The sequence below is a fragment of the Mustela nivalis genome (genome assembly GCF_964662115.1).
Source record: "Mustela nivalis genome assembly, chromosome: 12".
Lineage (NCBI taxonomy): Eukaryota > Metazoa > Chordata > Mammalia > Carnivora > Mustelidae > Mustela > Mustela nivalis.
Window position 1 is genome coordinate 73,883,393 of NC_139031.1, and position 23,359 is coordinate 73,906,751.

Sequence of the window (23,359 nt, forward strand, 5' to 3'; positions counted from 1 at the left end):
GGCGGTGGGAACAATCCCTCAAGTTGCTTTCAGAAAGATCCCAACAGTGTCTTCATGTCTAAGCTGTGTGTCTCTCTTGAGCCCTGAAATTTCCCTCTTATTTTTGAAACATGGTGGGACCTACTCAGCATTTATATATGTGCAACCTACAAGTTGTGGGGAGTTAACATCCCCTGTGGCCAAACTTTGACCAATAAGAGAAAGGGGTCAGAGTCTAATTTCTTTCTTCCTAAGTCTGCACGGGCTCTCTGGAGACCCAGTGGCTTCATCCTGCCTCTCTGAAGACATTCTGCAAATCCGAGCATTCAGTTACAAGGAAGTTCAGGCTTGCGTGGTGACGTACTTTCTTCTGTTTGCTTTCCCTTCTTTCCTGCCTCACTCCTGCTTCCCTGGGATTGCACTTCTCAACACATCGTTATCACATGAGCTTTTGCCCTGAGATGTGTTCTCTGGGGAATCTGGGGTCATTCTGTTCTGAAAGAGAGAAATATTTGGTAGGGTTAAAGGTAAATCACAATGATAAAGCATGATGAGTGCAAGAGTTGTATACAGAAGCTGGGCAAGTGAGTGAGGAAGAACTCTAGGTGCTGGAGGCCCAGTGAGTGAGCGGAGGATTCCCAGAAGGAGGTGCTTCCTGTGCTGAAGCATGCCTAGTGAGTAGGGATGGACCAGCTGCCTGAAGCAGAGAAAGACTCTCAAGGTGGAGAGGATTGTGTAAGAGGCCTGTGACAACCAGGGACACTTGTTCTGACTGGTATATGCATGAATCAGTAGCAGCAGGTGAGCGATACAGCTGGAAGGTAGGCAGGGCCAGGTCACAAGTGGTGTTGACTATCCTACTTAAGAGATCAGCTTGGTGGACTCATGGAGTGGAGTGGAAGCCATTTACCCTTCACCGTGAGTTCAGGTGTAAATGAGAGACCTTAGTGGAAGATAGTACAGATAACTCTTTCCAAAAGCATGGCTGGGAAGAAATGGGAAGGAGCTAGAGGGGCCCATGAGAGGTATCAGTCAGAGTTCTGGCAGGAAAGAGCTCACACAAAAAGTTGAACTGAATAGAATTTAATATAGAAACTTCTTATGGAGCTGTGGATATATTTTAAAGGGATATATGTTAAGCACCACAGGCACCAGGAACCAGCAGGAACAGGTCAAGAAGCTGGTAGCACTCATAGGCCCAAAGGGGCCATGGGCGGGAATGGGGTTGGAATGGAATCTCGGCGGCTATGGAAGGCAGAAGGGAGATAAATACTTCCCACCAGTCTCTTGTCATTGCCTCCCATTGGACAAACTTAACCAGAATCCAGAAGATAAAGGAGCTTGAATGAAAAAGTCTAGAGAGGTCAGCCTCTTTGGGCCTAGCTTGGGGCAGTAAGATTCAAGATGGATCTGAGGAACAAATGAAGAAGCACCAACACACACAAAAAAAGAAGCTTTTTTTTTTTTTTTTTAAGTAATCGGATAGACATGGGGGTGCCTGGGTGGTTCAGTTGGTTAAGCATCATCCGACTTTTGGTTTCAGCTCAGGTCATGACCTGAGGGTCTTTGGATTGAGCCTGTGGTGGACTCCGTGCTCAGTGCAGAGTCTGCTTGAGATTCTCTCTCTTTCTGTCTCTCTCCTTCAACCTCTCCCCCCATGCACACACACACTCTCTCTTTCTCTCAATAAGTCTTTAAAAAAAAAAAATAGGAGACACGTGAATAATTTACATGTGGAGAGAAGAGCTAGAAGAGAGGGAGGAGAGTAATTGATGGAACAAGTTTGAGGAGAGGCTAAGACTTGAAGAGCAGATACTTGTTTTATAAAATAGGAAGTTTGCACCGTTACATGAGACCCAAGGGAGGGAACCAAGCCAGTGGGTAAGTTTGGGCCCTCGCAGGCATGCACAGAAGGGAGACCACTTGAGGAATCTTGGGCCCAGAGAGCCTTTACTTTGTTGTTGAGGAAGGAGGCAAGGTTATCTGCTGAGAATGAAGGGACTGGTATATGGCTTGAAAATATGAGCGTTAATTATAGAATTGTCCTGAGGACGGTGGGAAAGTGAGCTGATTGGGAGAGAAGCATAGAAGACAGCTGAGGGGGTTGGGGTCCAGCTGAGACAGGAAGGGCTATGTGCCGAGAGCAAGTCATAAAAGACAGAAGTACCATAAAATATAATAATAAGTAAATTGCTAATGTTAGTAGCTGTGATAGAGTGAAGACAGAATTTTCCTGGTGCTATTTTTGACTCCTAGCTATACGTCACACGTGCTGCTGGGTCTCGGGTTTCTCACAATTCCATATTTCCTCAATTCTGAGGCACCATTTGTTTTAAAATGTGCCGGAGTTGTATTACCTTTTTTGAAGGAGAAGGAATTCCTTATTGTGTTCAGCATACAGAATTTTTTTCCCCCACCAGTAATAGTATAAATGTATCCACTTAATTATGTGTCATTTCTTTACTTTCTCTGTCAAAGACCAAGTTGGTGCCTATACCTGAAATAGCTAGATTCTCCTGAATTACTTCAATCGGTGGTTCTCAAGACTGGGTGGCATGTTTCTTTTTCAATCTGAGCTTGAGATCCTGGTCCGTATTGTCTTGACCCGGCCCTGCCTTTGCCTTGCCTTCCATGGCATTGGTCTCTGCCTCATCTTCCTTTGTCGTCCCTCGTGCATTCTCTCTACATTCTGGTTTGACTTGCCACTGAGATGGTTGCCTTTTGTTGATTCATGCCCCAGCTCAGCGGGGTTTAGGCGTTATGTCAATTTATATCCTTAATCAGTTCTTAGAGTATCATATGGTTAATGTTGGACTGTGGTCTTACATTTCCAACTGCTCCTTTAAAAAAAAAATTCTACTTCCTAATGTAAATGATTTGAGCCTTGTTTTATGAATAGCCCTAAAATTGTTAATGTTTCTACTGGTTGTACTCCTGGCTTTTTAACTTGTAATTAAATACTATTTATTTGGAGTTGTTATGAAGTGTTTGACAGATATCTCAGTGACAGGTTTTATTTATTTATTTATTTATTGGGGGTAAGATTTATTTACTTTAGAGAGAGGGGAGAGAGGAAGAGTGGGGGAGGGGCAGAGAGAGAGAGACAGAACCAGACTCCCCATTGAGCGCAGACCTGGACACCGGGCTGGATCTCATGACCCTGTGATCATGACCCTGAAATCATGGCCTGAGATGAAACCAAGAGTCAGTTGCTCAACCGTGACAGTCCTTTAATTTGCAGGAAGTGCTTTTATTCTAGCTCACAGTGACAGTCCTTTAATTTGCAGGAAGTGCTTTTATTCTAGCATTTAAACATCACTGGTCACTGGTTTGTTCTTAGGGGATCAGCAACTTTGCTCTCTCTGGTTACATTACTTCTTGTGGGGGAGGGGGTCTTTTACACACCCTCACTTGTGGTTGCTGTGTTGCTTCCTTGTGTAATTTTTTTTTTCAGACATGGTAAGCAACAAAAATAACATTCAACTCTTGGAATACTCAACTCAACTGAAGCGGTAGTCAAACGAGTGGATGGTTGACCTATTGTTAAGGTTGTACAGGCCCAATTCATGGCAATTACGTCATTCTGCATAGCCGGTGACATGTTTCATTTGATAGGGATTTCAGAAATCTTCAGATTTGCATCTTAGAAATGTAGAAATGTAGTAATACCTCTTTCACATTGCTGCCATGAAGATCAAATCAGAAAAGACATGTGAAGCATCTTTGTAAAGTACCATGAGCCAAACAGGTTACATTTCTTCTTTTCTATGCCTCGTATAATGTATGGCCTGGAATATGATAATTAAGGAAGAGGTTTTTTGGCACAGAAACCTAAATAATACTTTGTCTTCTGTATGAATGATCATCTCATGGTTATATAGTGATCAGTTAATTTATTTATTCTAATAGTCCTAAAAGATAAGGAGAGAAACCATTGCAACTTTATTCCAGATAAGAAAATCAAGGCTGGGGCGCTGCCCCTGGGTGATTCTGTTGGTTAAGCAGTTTGCGTCTGTCTTCAGGTCAGGTCAGGATCCCAGGTTCTGGGGTCGAGCCCCAAATCAGTCTCCCTCCTCAGCACAGTGTCTGTTTCTTCCTCTCCCTCTCCCAACTCGTGCTTCTCTTTCTCTCTCAAATAGATAAATAAGATCTTCAAAGAAAATCAAGGTTCAGAGGTGTTAGGTGGTTTTCCTAAGGCACAAAGCTGGAAAAATGGAGGTGGTGGGACTAAAATCAGGGTCATCTCAGACTATGGTTCAGTTCGTCTGACTGGTTGACATTCCTGAGCTGTATCATAGGCACGGCTGTGAGAAAGCATTGGGGAAATATTATTTTTCCACAGATGCTCGTAAGTATTGGGGAATACAATAAATTAGACTTTACAGTTTCTATGCAGTGTACCTTATATTTTTTGTCCTAATTTATTCCTGTGTGCAGAGACATGTATTATATTTTGGAAAGACAGATATTTAATTTTTTTGTTGGAAGTGACTGTCGTATGTTGCTTTTAAAAATTATGAATCAACGCCTGGGTGGCTCAGTGAGTTAAGCCTCTGCCTTCGGCTCAGGTCATGATCTCAGGGTCATGGGATCGAGTCCCGCATCGGGCTCTCTGCTCAGCGGGGAGCCTGCTTCCTCCTCTCTCTCTCTCTCTGCCTGCCTCTCTGCCTACTTGTGATCTCTCTCTGTCAAATAAATAAATAAATAAAATCTTTAAAAAAAAAAAATTATGAATCAAGAGAAACCTGTAGAAAGGAAAGCCATCCTTATCTGTGCTTTCTAATTTTTCCAGAGTCAGTATTTATTACCTACAAAATCCAAAATAAGTAATAAAAATGATAACGGTTTTTAAGATAAACATGCTTAGACAGCATGTTTATCTTTTTTTTTTTTTAAGATTATTTATTTATTTATTTGACAGACAGAGATCACAAGGAGGCAGAGAGGCAGGCAGAGAGAGAGAGGAGGAAGCAGGCTCCCCGCTGAGCAGAGAGCCCGATGTGGGACTCGATCCCAGGACCCTGAGATCATGACCTGAGCTGAAGGCAGCGGCTTAACCCACTGAGCCACCCAGGCGCCCGACAGCATGTTTATCTTAACAGCAGTTATTTCTGGCTGATGAGATTATAGCAGATATTTATTGTCTTTGTGTGTTTCCATATTTTCTAAAGTTGTCACACTGAACATCTATTGCTTTGTAATTAGAAAACAAAACATTAAATAATATTTTAAAACCATCATAAGAGAAAAATAGATAAAGTTGAATAATTAGAAGCCTTATGGTAGAAATTAAGAATATCTTGGAGCAAGTAACTTTTGAAGAATTATTTTTACATTTACTTTGAGGTCATGGATTCCCCAGAACATAGGGTATTGGGAGGATACTGAGCACGGGGAAGTGTGAAGAGGAATTGGGCAAAGGGAATTATTGCTGGCTAAATTCTCCTTTCTGTGATGTGCAGAGGGAGGTAGTGAGAGTGCAGTTTTTATACTGATTTCTGCTTATAAGGTTTTAAGATTTATCATTGGCTCTCAGGATTCAACAAGGAAACTCTCACGGTCACGATGACATACTTTGGAGTTAGGAAGATTTAGGATTAGATTAGGTTCTAATTCTGGCTTTGCTACAGATGAACTGTATGACATTGGGAGGTTACCTAAATCTTTGCCAGTTTCCTTATCTGAAAAACTCGACCTTAGAAAGTGATGGACAGCACCGAGACTTGTGGAAGGAATTGGGCGCTGTCACTGGTACGTGCTAATCCATGATGGGTCGCAGCTGTCCCAACCACTGCCGTCAGCTCCCTGATCTGGGGTTTGAGACAGTCATGAAATGAGTGGGCTCCATGGAGCTACACTGTATCTCAAGTATCTGTCAGCACCCTTGGTTGAAGGTGACAGCAACACAGCCCCGATCAGTTTCAGCTTTAAAACAGGGTGTTTATTAGATGTATTGGGGGGTAGCTCTACAAGTTGGTTGAAAGAGGGAACAGCCATGGGGACCTCAAGCTCTTGAACACCTTAACCTCATGGGTGATGGTTATAAGAGCTGCTTTAAATTCTTTCATGATTTTGATATCTGTGCATTTTGAAAGTTATCACATATTAGTTTCTTTTCTCTTACGTATTGGTCAGATTGTTCCTGGTTCTCTGTATATCAAACAGTTTTGGATTATATTCTGGATATTTAAAATATTATGTTGCAGAGCTCATAGATACAGAGAACAGATGGGCAATTGCCAGAGTTGGAGTGTGTTGGGGGGGGTGGTGGGCAAAGGGATAAAGGGATCAAAAGGTACAACTTCCAGTTATAAACAAGTCCCGAGGATATAATGTACAGAATGGTGACTATAGTTAATAATGCTGTATTGCATATTTGAGAGTTGCAAAGAGAATAAATCTTGAAAGTTTTTATCACAAGGAAAAAAATCTGTACATATGTGTAGAGATGGACATTAATTGTGATCATTTTGCACTATAAACAAATATTGACAAATATAAACAAATCACTGTGTTGGGCACCTGAAACCAATCTAATGTTATTTGTCCAATGTACCTCAATTTAAAAAAAAATTCCACTGTGAGACTCTGGGTCCTTTTACAATCCCTTGTAAAGGTTTTTGTCTGTGTTAGCAGGCAGTTGGCTGGTGCAGTTCAGATCACAGTTCACCTTTGGTATGTGGCAGAAAGACCCCTTCCCTATTCCTCTGGGGTGTTTTCTCGAAGGCTCCCTTTTTGTATTGCCTCTGGCTGGAGGGACGGATTACTGCATGGTTTTAGCCTCCATGCTTTTCTGTAATTCTACAGAGTGGGAAGAGAAGGAGGAAGGGAGAGGAAGAAGAAGGAGGATTCTTTCCGGAACTTTACACTGCAGGAGCCCCTGTTCAGTTCTTCTAGCCAGAGAGAAGGGTTTTCTGGAGGTAATAGCTGCCTGCCTCACTGTGACATCGGTGCTGCTCTGTACCCGGGACTGGCCTCAGGGCAGTGCTGCAAGAGAAAACAGAGGACACACGGGATCCCTACCTCCCCGCTCCCTCAGTATCCAGCTCACAGAGTTAGTTTACTTTGCTTGGTCTTGTGGCCAGAAAGATAGGATTCTCCTGGAGTCTTTGCAGTCCACACCTACCAGCCAGATCCCTGATTTGGCATACCCTGAGCTCGAAGCCAGGAGATAAAGCCAGAAGAGAAGCCAGCAAAGGAATTCCCTGTGTGCTAGTTATTCATCAAGTTGTGATTCTCTTCCCCAGCCCACCTGCTCTTTTCTGTTCTGTCTTGATTTTTGTTTTTTTGGGCAGGTTGGGGAAAGAGAAGCTATAGTGGGCTTTCTCCATCTTGGCCGACACCAGTGAGTCTTTACTGATACTGACTAGATAACATGTTCATGTGAAGGTGTTCTGAGACGGGCTGTCCAGTCAGAACTGCATGGAATCTTAGAATAGCCCCCCACACCCACCCCACGTAGAGACAGCAAGGGGCATGCTGTAACCTGAAGAAATGGGAGAAGGATGCTAGCTAGACAGAGCAATTCTTAATTTTTCTAATTAAAAAGAAAAGTAGGAGTGTCATTATGAGAGTAGGTGTTACTAGGATTTATTAGGGTTTTTTAAAAATTCTGTTGATTTGGGAGATTCTTACACCATCCATTGAGTGCAGAAGAACTTAACTAGCTTATTTTTACTGAGCTCACAAAATTTGCAAGCAAAACCATGACTGGATGTCAAACTGTTCCGAGCCACTTATAACCTGTGCTGTTTCTCCAGACACCCTTCGGAGGTAAAGCTAAATTTCAGGTGGCAGCATTGACGACCATTAGCTTTCGAATTTAAAATGTATTTTTATAAATCTTTTCTGGCTGAACTCTGCCAGCGGCTGAGCTGGATTCACATGCGAAGTTTGCCTTTTCCTGAGCCAAACGATGAAGTCAGCAAAGTGCATTTTCAGAACTCCTCCACCTCCTTGTCCTCTTTTCTCCCGTTTGGCTATTCACATTTTTCTTTTCCCTCCTTTGAGCAGAATCCTCCTTCTGTCTGCTTGCTTCTGCAGCACTTACGCTCTGGGTCTTTTCTTCTGCGCTCCCTGGTACAGAATTTATGTGACCCAAGTCTTGAGACCTTTGCCCTGAAGGCCTTGCTCGGTTGGTGAATGGCACTTATTAGAGAAACTCATGAGTGATAATGGAGTAGGTGCCTTATCTTAAAGTCAGGAGAAATATGAACATTTTCTATGTCTTAGCAAAGCACCTACCCGAGCTTAGAGAAAGCAATTCATTGTAACTTTAGAAAAATTGGAAAATACAGAATCACGAAAGAGAAAATAGAGATCACTATGGTCAGCATTTGGTTCACGGTTGTCAGTCTTTTGGAATACATACCCGAGTCATTTTTCCATGTAGTGATTATACCCTCATATGCTTTAAAAGGGTTCAGGCATAGTGTTTCTTAACCTTGATATTACACTTAAATGTCAGAAGTATTTTTTGATTAAGGATGACCCTGGCATTATCACTTCAGGACTCTACGCAGTCCTGTCGTGAGTATACAATTTATTAACTAATTTCTTATGGTTGCATATTTAGATTATTTTCAAGTTCTTAGTATTTTTTTTTTTTACAAAGATTTTAATTATTTGACAGAAAGAGAGACAGGGAGAGTGGGAGAGGGAGAAGCAGGCTCCCCATGGAGCGGGGCTTGAACCCAAGACCCTGGGATCGTGACTCCAGCAAGCTGAAGGCAGTTGCTTAATGACTGAGCCACCCAGGTGCCCAAATTCTTAGTATTTTAAATAATCCTAAATCGCAAACCTATTGTGGCTTCTTTGGGTTACGTGCCTGGAAATGGAAGTGGGATTGATGTGTCACAGGGTATGTTTAATACATTTCTGAAACTTTCAATGCTTTCTCCTCTTGGTGCATTTTAAATAGTAAGTTTCTCTTAATGCTTATTAAATAGTAAGTAGTTGCTCAAATTTGGCAGAAGCAAGGGTGCCTTTTCAGTTTCAGCCTGATTCATATCCAAAAATTTGTAGTTTCTATTTCAGGCAGATAAGCTTGTAGCCATATGTAATTAGACATAACAGGTGGATTTCCAAGGATTTAGCTTTTCCCCCTTTTGGAAAATTGAACTTCTGCTTACCATTGTAGAGTTTTAATTTGGGTTAGGAGAAAAAAAAAAAAAAATAAAGGGGAAAAAAAAACTTCAAAAGGTAGACAGATTCTCCCTCCCTCCTAGGAAATTCTGTCTTACGAAGTGGCAGCTCTCTTTCTTGTTTCTTGTTGTTATATAATGGGGACTGGTAACACCTTCAGACCAGGCAAGTTTGGCTCCTACCTTGGTCTCTGCTGTAGAGGGCCTAATTCTGGTCCTCGCCCCATTGTGTTCTTTCTTTTGCCTTGTCAGCCGTGCCCACCTGATGTCATGTTCTCCACTCCCCCCATCCTTTTATCCTATGCTCTGGATGGCAGGACTTTGGAACTCCATGCTTTAAAGGCCCAGGATTGCCTTCAGGGCCTTCCTGGGCTTTTCCTCGGTGCACCTGATTATAGACTGTGATTGGGGAAGGAGAGATGACAGACCGTGGATATGCAGCTGGGATTGTCAGTTGTATACGTGGAGGCTATACAAGGTGTGGGGTGCAAAGGTGGTCCTGCAAATGTGACGGGTGAGCCTGGAAGAGAACCTGCTACACTGTGCTTTGTTACTACGTGTGCCCTGAGGCTATTACCAGGTACCGGCAGAGAGAGACGTCCAGGCAGAGAAAAAGTCATGTATGTGCTAGAGAGCCTGGAGGCAAGGAAGAGGATAGCATATTTGATCCCCTTTCAATATTTCATCCATGAAACGGTGAGAAACGAAATGTGGAAAATAGATAGAGAATGAATCATGAAAGACCTTTTATACTCTGCTAGAATTATAGACTTTTTCTTCAGCCAACTAGAAATCATTGCAGGGTTTTGAGCAGGGATGATGTCTTTAGAACTAGCTGGGGAATGTCCTGGAAGAACAGGAGTGGAAGACAAGTGTCACTTAGGCTGCTGGTGGTCACCATCCAGGCAGCAGGAGATGGCCAATGAAAAAGGACAGTGGCCTTGATGACCAACATAAGACCCTTGCTCCCTCTGTAGGGCTATTGTGTGGCGCAATTCAAGTAAGAAAATGTTCCGAAAGTTGTTTTGGAAAGCTGTTAAGGTTCCGCAAATGTTGTTAGACTTACTGTTAATAGCAAATAATGATCGTATTTGTAGACAAAGGACAAAATTGAGATTCCAGCTAGTCTCAATTCTAATGTAAGCAGATGTGAAAATCAGCTAAAATGATAGGGTTAACCATCCCCATGTGAGGTGTCACATCCCCCGAGGGCTCCTTTGGGCACAGGAAGGTGGCTGTGCTAGTCTTGGGGGTGGGGGTCCAAGTGGAAAGGACAGTGATGTTGGAGTTGCCTGGGCTCGGGTTTCAGTGTTGATGGGGAAGTGTCCTTGAAGTGGGTCTCTTCATTCAGTAGGAAGCTGTTCACATGGTCCCCTGTTGTCTGTAAGGCCTTTCCTTCCTGCTGTACTCATGTCCCTGAATCTCCCTAATTATGTTTTTGTAGAGGAAATAATCCTTGTCTCTCATCATGATGTGGAAGGGAATTGGGAAGGAGGGGTCTACATTCTTTATCAGATTTTCAACCAGTCTTGCTGTTTATAGATCTTTCTGCTTTCTGAGAGATTTGGTGTTTTCATCTCTGAGAGGTGCTACATTTCAGATCTCCTTTCTTCTTGTTATCATCTGCCTATGTAGCCCTTAGCTTTCAGATTTTCTTACTTTGATAAGTCAGTAAAGCTCATCTTGTGCTTTCCATCTTCCAGAAAATTGTTGAACCTGCATCTGTTGTCATTTTCACTTCTAATATCTTTATTTTTGTCATCTTAAAGTATTACTGTTTTCACTCCTAGATCCCTTGAGAAATTACTCTTTTGTGGGTTTGTGGCTGCAAAGAGAATTTATATTTAATTTAGCAAGTTTAAATGTAGTTATATAATAATATAGTGATTCCATGTGTTTAAAGACTTTATAACACATTTTTCTCAGTACTTTCTATGAGAATTTTAAAATTAATATTTCTAATATTGATATTATTATAGGTTGTCTAGATTTCTGGAGGAAATTGAAGTTTCCTTCATTTCTTCATCGATAGACTTGGTTTAGAATTTCTTTTTTTGAAACTTGCCCTCACAATACAGGAGAGTGACAGAGATAGTTGGTTTCCCTTTATTAAGAACAGTGAAAATATGAGATACAGACTATAATTGTACAAATATAGATTTTTCTTTTAAAGATGAAGAGGAATTTGGGTGCAGGGTATTGGTTGAGTTGTTCAGGGTCTTATATTTGGGTGCAGGTAGGCCAGGTCCAAGGACCTACAGGGTGTTCTGCTGGACCAGCCAAGGGAGTCTTTGACTTCATGAAGGATGGAAGTCAGACATGAGGCCACAGGAGGTGAAGCAGATTTATGGAAGAGAGAGACCAGATACAGACAGAGGGTCTGGGAGACCCAGAAAGGAAAAGAGCTTGAGTTTTTTTTTTTGTTTGTTTGAGGTCTGGAGGTTTCTTTTTTGAGGACTGTGGTCTGGTGCACTTGTCCTCTTGGGCATCCAGGAACCAGTTAGAACAAAGACAAGAGCCAAATGTTATTCCATGAACCAGGGCCTTGGTGTGGAGCTATCTAGTGCCAACAGTCTGGAATAAGTATGTGATAGCTTCATTAGGTCATTCTTACCTGGTCCTTAGATGTTATCTATTCTAGAAAAATCATTAAGTCCTGTCCCTTAAAAGGAGAACATATGCTATTTGCATTACAAGGCCTGTGCAGAGTGGGGTGGTGGTGCAGATCCTAGCGAGGATAGGAAACAGAAAAGGCACAAAGAAAGAAAAACAACTTTTTCTCTCATGGGTTCCATTCCATTTTCCTCTCTCAGTTTCACAGTGGCAGAGGTGAGATTGGGGCCTCGGTCTGTTGTTGCTGGTTTACTGCCTACCCCTTTACAAGCTTGCACAGAGACACCATAGAAGAAAAATGGTCTAAGCTGGATTTTTCCCAGAAGCCCTGGGCACTTTCATTGATACAAAAATGGAAGCCCCATGAGTACAGGGACTTGGCTGCTTGGTTCATTGCAGTATCCCCAGCATCCACATGTCTACAGTTGGCACATGGGCGGAAACCAACCCATCTATATTGGTTTACACAGTGAATACATGAAATTCCTTCTTGACCAAAACAGACATTGAACTCAGATTTAAAACACGAGCTCTTTTAAAATAATTTCTAAAAAGCAGTAGTGTCTGCAAATGCAGAGACGAGGATGTGTCATAAATAGATTAGATACCTATTACTTTACTTAGCCCGAGGTTCCCATGGTAACTTCGTGTTCCTTTTATAAAAGAAAAATCTGAATATAAATATTACTGCACACTGCTACTGTGCACACGTACTCGATAATGTCGGCGAAGGAAGTTTTTATTATAAGGTGGATGTGTGTCTGCATGAAGTATTCTCACCCTTTCGACCTTCCCACAGAAGTCGGGCGAGGATGTGCCCTCGCGGAGAGCGGTGTTGAAGTATTTGTGCAGGGGACTCATGCTCACTTTCCTTCTCGCTGTCTTGATTTCTCCAATACGGCATCAAGCTCTTTGCTGAGCACTTCAGGTCCGGAGCTATTGTCCCAGATGAGGTGCAGACTCTCTCATCCAACACAGGGCTCTGCTCTTCTCAATGCTTTACATAAAAACATGCAGAGGGGATCCCTGTCTGAAGGAAATGGATCTCATGAGCTTCCTTTGGCTCCATTCCTCTGTGTGTGTTTTCTTAGGTATCAGTACCCTCTCTTCTGGCCTCTTACTGCCTCTGTAGTTTTTATTCTGGGGGCACCTGGGTGGTTCAGTCATTAAGCGTCTGCCTTCAGCTCAGGTCATGATCTCTGGGGCGTGGGATCGAGCCCCGTGCCGTGTCGAGCTCCCTGCTGAGGGGGAAGCCTGCTTCTCCCTCTCCTACTGCCCCTGCTTGTGTTCCCTCTCTCGCTGTCCCTCCCTCTCTGTCAAATAAATAGATAAAATATTTAAAAAAAATCTTTATTTTTGGTTCTGTACTACAGTTTGTGCTCATCTAGTGGGTCTTGATAATTAACTGTGGTCACCTCTTAATTGACTATTGAGGCTAGGTGGGGAGCACGTGGGAGCTGAATTTCTCATGGGTGGGTCATTGCCATGAACAACCCTCAGAGTCCAGAAGGTCAGGCAACTTCGTTTGTTCTTTTATTAGTTCAGTCCATCAGGCGTCTGTCTGTCCTTAGGCTGCTGTATTTCACTGCATACCTTCCAGTGTATTACCTTTGGGCCTCATCTCGCTGTTTGTCACACCCTGTCATACTGGCTAATTTATTAGAAAGGATCAGGGGCCCTTGAAGACTTACAAACCCTGTTATCTTTCTGGGATTTCTTCTCAAAGCCTTTTCCGGTAGTTTCAGCTCACAGATATTTGGTCTGACCCTGTGATCAGTATATAATGAGGTCACATCATGCACATTCTACCTTATTTTTCCAGAAAACACAGCCCCTAATAGGCAAGCCATTTGAGTGCCAGGAAATAGGTATCTGTTGGAAGGCTTAGGGAAAAATTGGCCGTGGTGAGCTCATTGAGAAGTGCTACAACATTGTACTTATTGGGGGAGTTAAGGGATCTGGTAATTTTCACCAGATGGAGTTTTTACTTGAACACTGACCTGTGATGTTCTGTTCCACTTCAGAGCCCTGCATGTATATGCTCTTTTATAGAATGACAGGATATGTGTGTATTTGTATGTTCTGTCCACTACAACAAAATCAGAAGCTTATTGAGGACAAGGACTATGTGTTTTAATTATTTTCAATCTTCCCCATAGCACTTAGGTCGTGGTACTTATTAATAATTATCACATACTTAAGAATGAAATGTTAATGTTCATGTATAAAAATGATATCTGTTGATACAGACACAAATCATTACATATGTTAATGTTTTATAAAAACATGTGTTTGTCAAGATATATATGTATGTATGCATATTATACTTATATGTGAGAGTTATTTGAAGCATTATCTAGCCTCCGTGTAGTTAGATTGTAACAATTGTCATCATAATTGGGAGATGGTACCCCAGGTTTTCTGTGAATGAATGAAGCTTTTGTACCATAAATGATTTTTGTGTTTGGGGGTGTCAGAGAAAAAGCAGAAATGGTCAGCAGTTCAAGTAGTAAAAACAGATTTTATTCAGAAACTGTTGAAATAGGAGTACAGAGACCTTAATATAGAACTGGGCTCAATTCTGAATATAGCATGGATCAGTGGGGGTTTGTAGGCATGGAGCAGGGTGGGGGGGGTCAGTGGATGGAAAATTACTAAGAGGAGCCATCGGGGTAAGAGGAGTGGGGGGACTCTTGCTAAACTGACTTCTAAAATTGGGTGATGCAGAGCTGAACATGGAAGCCCAAAGGCCAGGGCTTCTATGGGAAGATATCATGTGTGTGTGTTGTGTGTTGGGGGGATGTACCATGATTTCTAGGGGGATAATCTTTTCTTAAGTGTCTGGTGATCAGGAATAATTCCATGTTCTGTGTCTTTTTTGGGTTGTTTCCTGGTTCCCACATATTTACACTGTAAAATTTTCAAAGGATCACATCGCTTTGTTATTTGGGGCAGTGTCTCTATGCCCCAGCATTCTGGGATTGGGAGACCTGTTTAAATAGCCGCCATCTTTTGAGTGGAGTAAGACCAGCTGCTTCGTCCAGTTCATGATTGGAGGAGGATGGGTTGTGAGCTGGTGTTGCATTGTTCCTTGAGCGTGAGCTGACTTCTGTCAATCTGTTTGGTGATAAACTACCTGGAGCCTGAAATGGAGGGAAAATTGTCAGGAATTCTACCCCCACAATTTGCCAGGAACACTTGTGAAGCGTGTTGAAATAGGCAGAAAAGATGACCAGGTGTCCTGCATGTGCACTTCGTGGAAAGATCAGTTCCTGCGGCAGCCTATACCTTTGTCTTTGAACTTTTTACAGCACTGTTGAGTTATAGGAAACTGATAGTCATACAAACAGCTCCTGTCTGTGGAAATGAAAGTGTGTTTTATCCTCTGAATGCAATTAACCAAGTACCCTCCATATATTTATCCCTCAGCATCTCTTAGTTCATTTCACTTTCCAGATTGCCCGCTTCTGTGTGTTCTTTGAATTTTCCTTTGATTGGTTATAACATGTTACTGACTGATTTGCTGACTAATGATAAATAAAGTTTTTGGTGGGTATTAATTCCATATTTTATAAGAAAAAATGTTACCTTTTAAAAAAAAAAAGATTTATTTATTTGACAGACAAAGATCACAAGAGAGGCAGGTGGGTGGGGGGGAAGCAGGCTCCCTGCTGAGCAGAAAGCCTGACGTGGGGTTCCATCCTAGGACCCTGAGATCATGACCTGAGCCAAAGGCAGAGGCTTTAACCACTGAGCCACCTAAGTGCCCCAAATTTTACCTTTTTTTTTTTTTTTAAAGATTTTATTTATTTATTTGACAGATAGAGATCACAAGTAGGCAGAGAGGCAGGCAGACAGTGAGAGAGAGAAGCAGGCTCCCTGCAGAGCAGAGAACCTGATGTGGGGCTTGATCCCAGGACCCTGGGATCATGACCTGAGCTGAAGGCAGAGGCTTTAACCCACTGAGCCGCCCAGGTGCCCCCAAATTTTACCTTTTTAATTGCTCTTTAACACCTGGGAAATTCTTCTTTCCAAGGGATCAATAAGTGATTAATGGTTAGGTAAGTCTGTGGCTAGAGTTTTGGGAGTTGGCTGTAGATCAGTACCTTGAATGCCACTCAGAATATTTGAGGAGCAGATATTGTATCTTTAGTGATTTTACTATATCACAGTATTTCTTACATCTTTGCTATGGAGCTAAGGTCGCTTTCAGAAACAGATTTTTAAAAAGTGTTTTGTTACCAGCTCAGATGAAATAGCCTACTAAATAATTTAAAACCCATCTAGCTTGGGCTACAATCTAAATTCCCGACCCTGAGAGCTGCCCTCTCCATGAAACAGGTCTGGATTCAGTATTTTTAAATTATAAATAAACACAGTTAAAGCTTCCTGCTGCAGTCCTAAGAATTTTGTAACATGGGAGTAGTTGTGGCCCTTTAGAGGTCAGTAATCTGGAGGAGGCAGGGAGGATAAAGAATTTTAGGAAAACTAATTGGCCCATGACATCTACCATTACAGCTAGAGAACACAAGATGCCTTTGACCTGTTCTTATTGCTGTTCTTGTCCCTGAGCTGGCAAATTGAATGACACAGAGGCAATGGTCCAGTGGTCAAAGAGCGCTTTCTGAGCTTCCTATTTATTCTGGGGTCTTCATCTGAAATTCATGTCAGACTTCTCAGCATCATTACTTTGCAAGGATCATAACAAATTACCTGCATTTTACATATGAGGGCCGGGAACTTCTCAGTGGGATATGAAAATAGGAAAGACTTCCTAATACAAATAACTGGGAAGAAGAGAAGCAAGAGTGTCCTTATGTAAGTGTGTGGCTGGTCGAGGCTTTTCTATAATGGGGGATTGTGATAGGCTGAAGAATGGTCCCCCGCCCAAATCCTAATCCTTGGAACCTGTGAATGTTACCTTTAGAGGTGAAAAAGAATCTTGAGATGCCGGCGCCTGGATGACTCAGTGGATTAAGCCTCGGCATTCGGCTCAGGTCATGGTCTCGAGGGTCCTGGGATTGAGCCCTGAATCGGGCTCTCTGCTCAGCGGGGAGCCTGCTTCCCCCTCTCTTTCTGCCTGCCTCTCTGTCTACTTGTGATCTCTCTCTGTCAAATAAATAAATAAAATGTTAAAAAAAAAAAAAAAGACTCTTGAGATGGGAGATTATCTGGATGGGCCCTAAATGCAGTCACAGTGGGAGGAGAAAGGAGGCCATGTGTCCACAGAGGCAGAGACTGCAATGATGTGGTCACAAGCCAGCCAGTGCTGGTGGCTTCTGGTTGCTGGAAAAGGCAAGAAATGGATTCTTCCCTGGAATCTTCAGAGAGAGCCTGGCCTGGCTGATCAGTGATACTTGAAGATAGAATTGTGAGAAGGCATCTCTCTGTCAAGCTGCTGACTTTGTGGTCACCCATTCCAGAAGCTGTAGGAAAACCAATATAGAGTTTGGTAATGGCTAGAGGGGAGCTGCTGGAACATATTCCTAAAAATGTGCAGATGGGGGTGGGATTATGGACATTGGGGAGGGTATGTGCTTTGGTGAGTGCTGTGAAGGGGGTAAACCTGGTGATTCACAGACCTGTACCCCTGGGGATAAAAATATATGTTTAGAAAAAATAAAAAATTAAAATAAAAAATAATGTGCAGATGGCTTTAGAATTGGGGAAGGAACAGAAATTGGAAGAGTTTGAAGGCACATGATAGGGAAAGCCTGGATTGCCTAGAACAGACTGTTGGCCAAGACAGGGATATCAGACTCTGCGAGTGAGGACTCAGTGAGAAGCACAGTGGAAAAAGCCGAGATTGTCTCGTAGAAAAAGGAAGCTGTCGTAAGCATAATGTTGGTAGAAATAGTAAAGGTGCTACCGGTTAGGACTGAGAAGAAGGTGAGGCGTAGGCCTTTGGAAATTGGAGGAAAGACAGTGCCTGTTATGTAGTCAGCAGTAAAGGTAGCGGAATTTTGTTCTATGGATGTGTGGAAGGCAACACTTACAAGGGATGGACTTGGTTATTTCCAGAGCAGATTTATGTATTGAAGGGAGGTCCTGGATTCTTCTTGCTGCTTATAGTAAAACGTGAGAGGAAACAGGTATATTGAAGGGAAAATTTCTTAAACAAAAAGGAAACCAGACTTGATGATTTGGGAACTTCTCATCTTGTCCAGATTGCAAAAAATGGAGACCCACACTCCATTGGAGAGAAAGAAGCCAAAGAGTGAGACACACTCACTGGAAAGGAAATCCTTTTGCTAATGCTACAGAAACTAGGTGCCTGACTCATGAGTTTCTTTAACCACCTCAGCAGAAGCCAGCGATAGGGATGGGACTGTTCAGGTAAGATCTGTGGTGGTTCCTCCATCTCATGGCATAAATCCTGTGACATGCACAGGAGACCACAAGGTTTTTGAGAACATGAGCAGAAATATTGCCGACCTGATCTGAAAGGGACAGAGGTGGATGAAATGGAGGAAGGCTGTTGGAATCCCAAAATTTACAGGCAAGAAACAGCCTACTAAAACTGCTCAGCTGCAAACATGTTCTACTTTTCTGAAAACAAAAAAACCAAGCCCAAGAATGACTCCGCCCCCACATTGGAGCTGTAAACTACAGGGAATTATTTCTTGGCCTTGAAACCCAATGCAGTCTCCCCTAATGGATTTTGAAATTACTTAGGGATGTTGACTTATTCCTGGCCTTCCTCCCTTCTAGTTTATCCCTTTTGGAAGGGGAATATCCGTAACTGTGGTTAAGGTCCAAAACCCTTGTATTTTGGAAGCAGGTGACACAGGCCCCCGATAGAGAGGAATTTTGCCCCGGCATGGATCATAGCCAGAGGGACTCCATGTACCTGATGTAGAGGAGCACATTTGGGATTTTTGAGCTGATGAGATACAGATGAGGTTTTGAACTTGGAGTCGATGCTGTAATGGGCTGAGCCTTGAGCTGATGTTGGGATATGGTAAAGGTATTTGGCATGTGAGAGAGACATGCATCTTTGGCGCTAGAGGGTGGACTGCAGGAGGCTGAGTAATGCCTCTCCCCTACCCAAAAAGAGATACACGTGTCCTCATCTCTAGAACCCATGAATTGTCTTTTATGGAGAAAAGTACTTTGAAGATGTGAAAAAGTGAAGATGGGAAAATTAATCTTTATTATTTGAGAGGATCCTAAATGTAATCACAAGTGTACTTATAAGCATGAAGCAGAGGGAGATCAGAAAGAAGAGAAGGTAGTGTGACCACAGGGGCGGAGACTGGAGTGATGCGCCCATAAGCCAATGAATGCCAGCGGCCACCAGAAATGGGAAGAGGCAAGGGGTGGGTTCTCCCATAGAGCCTCTGGAGGGAGGCTGACAGCTTTGATTTTGGCCCAGTGATTCTGATGTTGGACTTCTTGCCTCCAGAACTGCGGACGGGTATATGGGGGCTGTCGTAAGTGGCTATGTGGTGACTTGTTGCAGCAGCTGTGGAAAACTAACACAGACATGGGGGGAATTGTAGGTTCTCTGCTTCTCTGTGTACTCTTGTATTCTGTTTGAATATGAGCCATCCTTAAGATGACTGGTAGACTGTGTAACCATCTGGCTTTTATATTAGAAACTTCTACTACTCCTTCTATTTTAAAACAGTAACCTCTTTGAAGCAGAATGGCATTACATAAACTGAGAACACTGGTTAAGAAAAAACACAAGGCTTGACTTGGGCTCTCAGCTATGCTGCATGCTAGCTGGCTGTCCCTGGCTAAATCACTTAACCGATCGGAGGTTCTGTGGAACAATGGTAATGTTATTCATGGTCCTTCCTGAACCATATAGTTGTTAAGAAGTAGTTAATGAAATAGGTGTATGGGAAAAATACCAGGTAAATGTCATGTTGACCTATTAATCATATTCCTTCTAGTTATATCAAAGCTAGGATGAGCAATTTTGCACAGAAATCATGACCATATTAAATATTGTTCCTCTTGGAATTCGATTGTATCAGAGAGATTTTGGGTTCAAATTTTTTTTGAATACTTTAAAGCTTTTGATACTTACAGATCTCTTTCTCTCCAGAAAGGTTATACCACTTAACTCTCTCATTAGAGGCCCACGAGTGTTCCTTTTACTGCCCTGTAACCTCAGACAGCTTTTAAACATCATTTTAAAATGGTATGTCTACCTGATTAAAATAGTTTGTATATCTTTGGTGAGGTTTAACTTTTTTAAGATTTTTTTTTTAAAGATTTTATTTATTTATTTGACAGACAGAGATCACAAGTAGGCAGAGAAGCAGGCAGAGAGAGAGGGAACAGGCTCCCTGCTGAGTAGAGAGCCAGATGCTGGGCTCCATCCCAGGACCCTGGGATCATGACCAGAGCTGAAGGCAGAGGATTTAACCCACTGAGCCACCCAGGTGCCCCAACTTTTTTAAGTTTATTAATCTTTAATGAATCGCTTCTGTTCTTTGATCATATTTCAAGTAGTTATTTGTTCTCTTCTGGGCTGGTTTTTAGAAACCCAGTGTTTGTTAAGTTACTTATCTTTGCTGTATTTTTGTTTCTTCACCAGTTTGTTCTGTTGTTTACCTTTTACTTTGTGACGACTTTTGTGTTTAACCTTTGTGTGTAGTTAAATTTAGTGAACTTTTATTACTTTCCTTTCTCCCTCCCCTCTTTTCTCCCTCCTTACATCTATCCCTCTAGAAAATCTTTCCTATTTGACTGCTTTTATTTTATTTATTTATTTATTTTAGGTATGTAGATTTGCCCTTAATGGACAGTAAGACATATGTGAAATCCAGGATCCTGTCAACTTAATCTCAGATTCCCTGTTGTCAAACTTGGTTAAAAATTTGAATGGAAAAAATAATATTCATAGATGATTGCCTGGAGGGTATACTAAATTTTATTTCTGGGGGAGTACCTAAATGCAGCATAACACCTTTGCTTCTAGCCTGGTAATTCCACCTTCTCTAACTTAAGACACCTTCTCATTTTATCTTAAGTACATGCAGAAATTGAAGCAGAAGAAACAGAGACTCAAATGATTTGTGCCTTACCACATCACCATTAACTCCTTTCTCTGTGTCATCCTTAAGGATAATAATTTAACCATTTGTCAAGTGCTAACGCAGTGTAGCTTAACGTGTCTAACATTTTACATGTGTTATTATTTACTTTCCACAACAACCATACAAGGAAGAAAATAATCTTTTTTTTTTTTTTTTGATTTTACTTATTTATTTGACAGAGAGAGAGAGACAGTGAGAGAGGGAACACAAGCAGGGGGAGTGGAAGAGGGAGAAGCAGGCTTCTGCAGAACAGGGAGCCCCACATGGAGCTCGATCCCAGGACCCTGGGATCATGACCTGAGCTGAAGGCAGGCGCTTAACAACTGAGTCACCCACCCAGTTGCCCCAGAAATATTATTATTTTCATTTTCCTAATGAAAATTGATGCTTTGAGAGGTCAAGTGGCTTGCCCAGTATCACATAAATTGTATTTGGTGTAATAGGGAGTGTGAATTCAAATGCAGACCTTTCTGATTTCAGAGCTCATTTCCTAACTGCTAATGTTTCCATGTGTATGCATGTGCAAAGACTCACGTGCACACGTGCACACACACACGCACAAATGCATAGCTTCTCACCTTAGGTGCCTGATTTCCCGATGTTGCTATGACTTGATATTTCTGTTCCCTTTGGTCACTGATCCAGTAAGGAAGGTAAAATAGAGTGGATGAATCCAGACGGCAACATTCTAGGATATTAAACTGAATAAATAAGATACTGGATTGAAAATATTTGGACGAAGATTTAGAATTTCTTTCATTCTTAAAATGCTCCAGTGGTGATGTGTCCTTGTTCACCCTCGGTCCAAGCATCTCACACATGTAATGTGCTCAGATCAGGGGAGGTCACTGTGAAAATTTCAAAGCATCCAGAGGCTAGAGATAAGTGGGTTGGTCTTAATTTGGCATCTGTAATAAATGTCTTTTTTATAGTCAGTGATTGATGGCAGCCTGCTGTGGTGGATGTGTCTGGAGCTTCGGAAAGGTGCTTAAAAAAGTGCTCGTCCTTTACTAGCATTTGGGTGATTAATTATTATACCTGCTGTAACTTTTAAACCGAGTGAGAATTAGGTCAGTGAGAATAGTTCTTTCTTTGAAAAACTGGGGACAGTGATGGCATTCAGTTTCCGAGGATTATTTTGCTCTTAGAATCCTATCTATCAATTATTTGGAGTTTAAAATGTCTGCAAGAGGAAGAGGGAAGTGTAGCCTCTTCGGAGAGGTGAGACCAAAGGTCTCTGGTCACAGCCTGGGCGTGTTGACCATCCCCTCATCCTATCCTCAGTGCCAACTCACTGTCTGGCCTGATAGTTGTTGGGAAAACAAAACAAAGCATGAAGCCCTGCTTGGTATGAATGGAAGAGGGTAAGAAGGAGAGCCAAGCAGAGGACAGTTTGGGCTTGCACACAGGCTGGGGCTGATGGAAAAGCACAGTTGTCCCGTGAAAACCGGCTCGAATAACAGCTTGTTTCTGTGGTTGTTTGCAGAACGACTACCACTTTGAATACACGGAGTGTGACAGCAGCGGCTCCAGGTGGAGAGTGGCCATCCCGAACTCCGTAGCCGACTGCTCGGGCCTGCCTGACCCCGTGAGGGGCAAAGAATGCAGTACGTGTTGACGCTCCTTCCCTCGCTAGACTGCGTCCCTTCAGCCCAAGCAGTGAATGAAAATGAATATAAGCGACTTTGATTCACAGACCTGTACTCCTGGGGATAAAAATATATGTTTATAAAAAATTAAAAAAATTAAAAAAAATATATATATATAAACGACTTTGGGGAAAAGGAACATAGAGCATTGGTGTCTAGCAGAGCAAGAGCTTCTTCTTAACCCTCGGCACCCTGATGCCCGAAGTCTGTAATGAGACACAGGCGGAATTAGAGGATGCTATGTTTGTTTATTTATTTAAAAAATCCACTGAAAATTGGGTTTACTGTCTCAGGTGAAACTCTGGAGGGCGGAGTGGCAGAATCTCTCTTTAATGGATTTTTTTTCTTTACATTTTAAGAAAGTTTTCAAAAACTTTGGGAAAATATATATAACATAAAATGTACCATCTCAGCCCTTTTTAAGGGTAGAGTTCAGCAGCATGAAGTGCTTTCGCATTGTTGTGCTGTCGTCACCTACACCTATGCACAGAACTCCACCATTTAGCAATGGGTTTCTTTTTTTAAGCGTAAGAGATTGTGCAATTTATCTTTTTAGTGTACCCTCCAGAGAGATGGTAGAATTGATGAGTATTGCATCCAGGAGCTTGTCTGAGCGATAAACAGGTTGGGAGACCAACAATGTGAGTGAACAGAGAAATAGGTTATTACATTTGTCTTCATTTATGAACTCCACTTTTTAAAATCCTTTCATTTGGTAAGTTACAGGTTCCTGTAGTGAAGTAGTCTTGGGGCAGACTGGAGTTCAAAACTGAAAGTAAGACAAAAAGAGATTTTTGCGTTTCCTGCTATTTCTCAAATGGTCTTCCTAAAATCTTACTTTTAACGGTTTCCAAATAAAAGAGCAGACAGATAAGCAAATTATTAAATGGTAGTTAATTCCTTCCCATTCATAGGCTGTGTC

At 42.1% G+C, this 23,359-nt stretch overlaps 1 protein-coding gene across 1 annotated transcript in view; it reads left to right on the forward strand.

Moving 5' to 3' along the window:
* ELAPOR2 (endosome-lysosome associated apoptosis and autophagy regulator family member 2) overlaps window positions 1–23,359 on the forward strand; it is a 176,804-nt gene that overhangs the window by 64,208 nt on the left and 89,237 nt on the right. The window contains exon 2 of the mRNA XM_082693184.1: window positions 22,275–22,395. Within this exon, the coding sequence (XP_082549310.1) occupies window positions 22,275–22,395 (121 nt within the window). The remainder of the gene's footprint in view (window positions 1–22,274; window positions 22,396–23,359) is intronic.